At 37.2% G+C, this 4,851-nt stretch overlaps 1 protein-coding gene across 1 annotated transcript; it reads left to right on the top strand.

Annotated features, from left to right (window-relative positions):
• On the top strand, positions 210–4,308 carry LOC104721836 (NADPH--cytochrome P450 reductase 2). Its single transcript, XM_010439901.1, has 17 exons — positions 210–705; positions 796–855; positions 935–1,011; positions 1,089–1,146; positions 1,237–1,320; positions 1,423–1,459; positions 1,569–1,638; positions 1,741–1,932; positions 2,023–2,115; positions 2,205–2,427; positions 2,522–2,605; positions 2,698–2,849; positions 2,952–3,048; positions 3,194–3,421; positions 3,504–3,626; positions 3,718–3,831; positions 3,916–4,308. The coding sequence occupies exons 1-17, from the start codon at positions 349–351 to the stop codon at positions 3,994–3,996; spliced, it is 2,130 nt and encodes a 709-aa protein (XP_010438203.1). The 5' UTR covers positions 210–348; the 3' UTR covers positions 3,997–4,308.

The following is a 4,851-nucleotide window of genomic DNA, read 5'->3' as shown; positions in this document are numbered from 1 at the left end:
TTTAATCCTATAATAGTTATTAAAAAAACAAAAAAAAAACCAAACGTGTTAAAGTTCGGTTTGACCGGTCTGGTTTGGTGAGCGCTGGTAATTAATTTCACCATCCCAAATCAAATCACAGAATTAATTAATTAAAGTAAAAAAAAAAAAAAATTAAAAAAGGCATTATATATATAACTTTGGTTATGTCTTCTTCTTCTTCATTTTTATTTTTCTCTCAAAGGAGGAGTCTCTCTCTCTCACCTACACCACACCTAACCAAACCCCTCTCCGATTCACACATACAGAGAGAGAGAGAGATCTTCATTGTTTCTTCATTCATCTAGGCACAACAACACCTATAACGCCATGTCCTCTTCTTCATCCTCAATGATCGATCTAATGGCTGCAATCATCAAAGGAGAGCCAGTGGTTGTCTCGGACCCGGCTAATGCCTCAGCTTACGAGTCTGTAGCAGCTGAATTATCCTCTATGCTAATTGAGAACCGTCAATTCGCAATGATTGTGACAACCTCCATAGCTGTTCTTATTGGTTGCATCGTTATGCTCGTTTTGAGGAGATCCGGTTCATCTGGGGATTCAAAACGCGTCGAACCTCCTAAGTCTTTGGTGATTAAGCGTCGTGAGGAGGATGTTGATGATGGGAGGAAGAAGGTTACAATCTTTTTCGGTACACAGACTGGTACTGCTGAAGGTTTTGCAAAGGTGAGAATTTTGATTGTGAGAATTCGTCTTAGTTTTTTTTGGAGAGATGGTGAAGTTTGAATTGAATCAGTTTGGTTTCTTTTTGTTCAGGCTTTAGGAGAAGAAGCTAAAGCAAGATATGAAAAGATCAGATTCAAAATCGTTGATTTGGTATATTCAAAAGCAACACTTTTTAAAAAAAAAGTTTGATGCTTTATTTTTTTCGATCTGATTATGATTTTGTGAACAGGATGATTACGCTGCTGATGATGATGAGTATGAGGAGAAATTGAAGAAAGAGGATGTGGCTTTCTTCTTCTTAGCCACGTTAGTTCGTTTTTTTTTTTTGGAATTGTTATTAACTTTGTTTGATTTTTGTGGCTGATCTGGTTTTTTGGATGTAGATATGGAGATGGTGAGCCTACAGATAATGCAGCGAGATTCTACAAATGGTTCACTGAGGTGAGTTTTTTTTTTGATTGGTTTAGTTAGTTGTTGTAACGTGTGTTCTTGGTTTTCTTGTTTCTGAAATTGTAAACATGTGTTTAACAGGGGAATGACAGAGGGGAATGGCTTACAAACTTGAAGTATGGAGTGTTTGGATTAGGAAACAGACAATATGAACATTTTAATAAGGTTTTAAAACTTTTTTGTTTTTCTCCTGTCACACTATTCCGGTTTTTTTCCAAAATTTGGACAGAATTAATATTCGAACTGTTTTTTAAATTTGTGTTGCAGGTTGCTAAAGTTGTAGATGACCTCCTTGTCGAACAAGGTTAGTTTGTTTCTTTATTTCATCATTCATTTTGGGTCTCTCTGATCCGGTCTTGATGTATTCTATATTAGTTTGTAATAGTTTCTAACTTTATGAGTCGTTTGTTCAGGTGCACAACGTATTGTACAGGTTGGTCTTGGAGATGATGACCAATGTATCGAAGATGACTTCACTGCTTGGTATTTACATTTTTCTCTTCTATTGGCTTCTTATGTGCATTGCTGCTTGGGCCGTTTGTATTCTTTTTTTTACTTTGGGCTCAATTTTGTTACCTCTTGCAGGCGAGAAGCATTGTGGCCCGAGCTTGATACATTGCTGAGGGAAGAAGGTGATACAGCTGTTGCCACACCATACACTGCAGCTGTGTTAGAGTACAGAGTTTCTATTCACGACTCTGAAGATGCCAAATTCAATGATAAAATCATGGCCAACGGGAATGGTCACACCGTGTTTGATGCTCAACATCCTTACAGGTATGCAAGCAAGCTGTTTCTTTTCTTTTTAACTTATAATCTTGTCTTAGTTAATTGATCTTATCTTTGCTTTTTTTTTTGTTTTTAAAGAGCAAATGTCGCCCTTAAAAAGGAGCTACATACTCCTGAGTCTGACCGTTCTTGCACCCATTTGGAATTTGACATTGCTGGAAGTGGACTTACGTGAGTTTTACTACTATTTAAGAATGTCTACAAAATCAGATTGTAATATTCGTGAATAATAACACAATGTATGTTTTATATCTTATCAGGTATGAAACTGGAGATCATGTTGGTGTACTTTGTGATAATTTAAGTGAAACTGTAGATGAAGCGCTGAAGTTACTTGATATTTCACCTGATACTTATTTCTCACTTCACGCTGAAAAAGAAGACGGCACACCAATCAGCAGCTCACTTCCTCCTCCGTTCCCACCCTGTAACTTGAGAACAGCGCTTACACAATATGCATGTCTATTGAGTTCTCCTAAGAAGGTTGGTTGGGTTCATTTATCATCAGACTGGTTATGATCGATTTCTTCTGTCTTCATAGAGATTCAAATTCAGTGGATGCTTGTTTTTTTTGCAGTCTGCTTTACTTGCTTTGTCTGCTCATGCATCTGACCCCACCGAAGCAGAGCGATTGAAACATCTTGCTTCACCTGCTGGAAAGGTTCGTGGCTTAACTTTTTATTTATTCTTCACTTCATTTTCCAAAATTTAAAGTTATCTGACAAAGTATACATTGTGTCCTTTCAACAACAGGATGAATATTCAAAGTGGGTAGTAGAGAGTCAAAGAAGTTTACTAGAGGTGATGGCCGAGTTTCCTTCAGCCAAGCCACCACTTGGTGTCTTCTTTGCTGGAGTTGCTCCAAGGTTGCAGCCCAGGTTCTATTCGATATCATCATCTCCCAAGTAAGTACTTTTCATTTTCTTGTTCTTTTGTCTTCCAGTTGTCGGCTGAGACTTATCTTGTAATTTTAGTGTATTGAAACATTGTCCTGTTTACTTGTATAGGATTGCAGAAACTAGAATTCATGTCACATGTGCATTGGTTCATGAGAAGATGCCAACCGACAGGATTCATAAGGGAGTGTGTTCGACTTGGATGAAGGTATAAAAAAAACCCGTAAATCTTGACAGCTTCCTGCATACATACTACAAGACCCTTGTGCTGTTTGTGTCATTTCCTATTGATGCATGTGAGCTCTGTGATTAAGTCTGAATGTTTTTTTTTTTTTTGTGTGTCGTAAACACAGAATGCGGTGCCTTATGAGAAGAATGAAAACTGCTCCTCGGCTCCAATATTTGTCAGGCAATCCAACTTCAAGCTTCCTTCTGATTCTAAGGTACCGATCATCATGATCGGTCCAGGGACTGGATTGGCTCCATTCAGAGGTTTCCTTCAGGAAAGACTCGCGTTGGTAGAATCTGGTGTTGAACTTGGACCATCAGTTTTGTTCTTTGGATGCAGAAACCGTAGAATGGTAAGAAAGCCATTTCACAAAACTCAAGTCATATCATCATTGGCTTGTTCAGTTTCTCAAGTCAGTCCTCTCATATTTGTAGGATTTCATCTACGAGGAAGAGCTCCAGCGATTTGTTGAGAGCGGTGCTCTTGCAGAGCTAATTGTTGCCTTCTCTCGTGAAGGACCCACCAAAGAATATGTACAGCACAAAATGATGGACAAGGTATGAGCTTCATAACCCCAAACCAAAACGCAGATCTTTGTATATACATGTTCAGATTCAGATTCTTAAGCTGACAGTATTTGTAATGCAGGCTTCTGATATCTGGAACATGATATCTCAAGGAGCATATGTATATGTTTGCGGTGATGCAAAAGGCATGGCAAGAGACGTTCACAGGTCTCTCCACACAATAGCTCAAGAACAGGTATGCTTGGTTGAGATCAACCTAGTATTATCATTGTCCGAATCACAAACCGACTCTAATGGGTTTATTTTGTCTTGTTTTCAGGGATCAATGGATTCAACTAAAGCAGAGGGCTTTGTGAAGAATCTGCAAATGAGTGGAAGATATCTGAGAGATGTATGGTAACGAGACTATTGAAGCCACGCACTCACTGTGTACTTATATTCATATATATACGGCACAGAAGTGCCACAATATGATGATCATTAAGTTTGTGATCGCAAGGAGAAAAGAACTTCCCTTTTTTTTTTTTTTTCCATTTTTAATTTCTTTTCACATATTTTGATAAATCCTATATATTTTTTTATAACTCACTGCTATATAGCCCCCAACCAAAAGAAAAAATGCATAAGATGTTGTGGTGGGTATGTATTTATGAACGATTGTGTTATAAACAAAAGTCAGCACATTTGGTATGAATTAGTCAGCACTTTTTTTTTTTTTTTTTTAAACACATACCTTCATTTCACTTCAATCCAAATATGGTTGGAACCTTTTTACAACATGATGTCTCCATACGAGATACACCTACAATAGAGGATAAGAAAAATTACATAACATTACTGGAATAGACTAAACCAAGTTACTAGAAAGGAGTCTGCAGCTGAAGTGATGCGCTGAGCTCTTGACAGCACCTTTGGTATGCATTATATATGCAGCAGCAAGACTTTGGACCAAAGTCCCCATTTTGGGGAAAATAATATTTCGATTTATCATTTACGTAACTAGGTAAATTATCAACATGATAAAGGATAAGAATTATTCAGGTCAGGTAAAAATTTACCGCAAGGACGAAATTGCTAAAATGTTTGTTAGCTCGAATGTTGTGTGTTAATCCTTACATGTACATGTCATATGAACATAATATTTTTGTGTTATCTATTACTATTATAAAACAATAGTGTTTAATTTGTGTCGTACGAAACAAAAATAACATGCTATTCTAAAACAACTTAAACACGTTAAGATCTTGTTTAAGAG

Source organism: Camelina sativa, chromosome 11 (genome assembly GCF_000633955.1).
Source record: "Camelina sativa cultivar DH55 chromosome 11, Cs, whole genome shotgun sequence".
NCBI lineage: Eukaryota > Viridiplantae > Streptophyta > Magnoliopsida > Brassicales > Brassicaceae > Camelina > Camelina sativa.
This window is presented reverse-complemented; position numbering and strand designations above follow the sequence as displayed.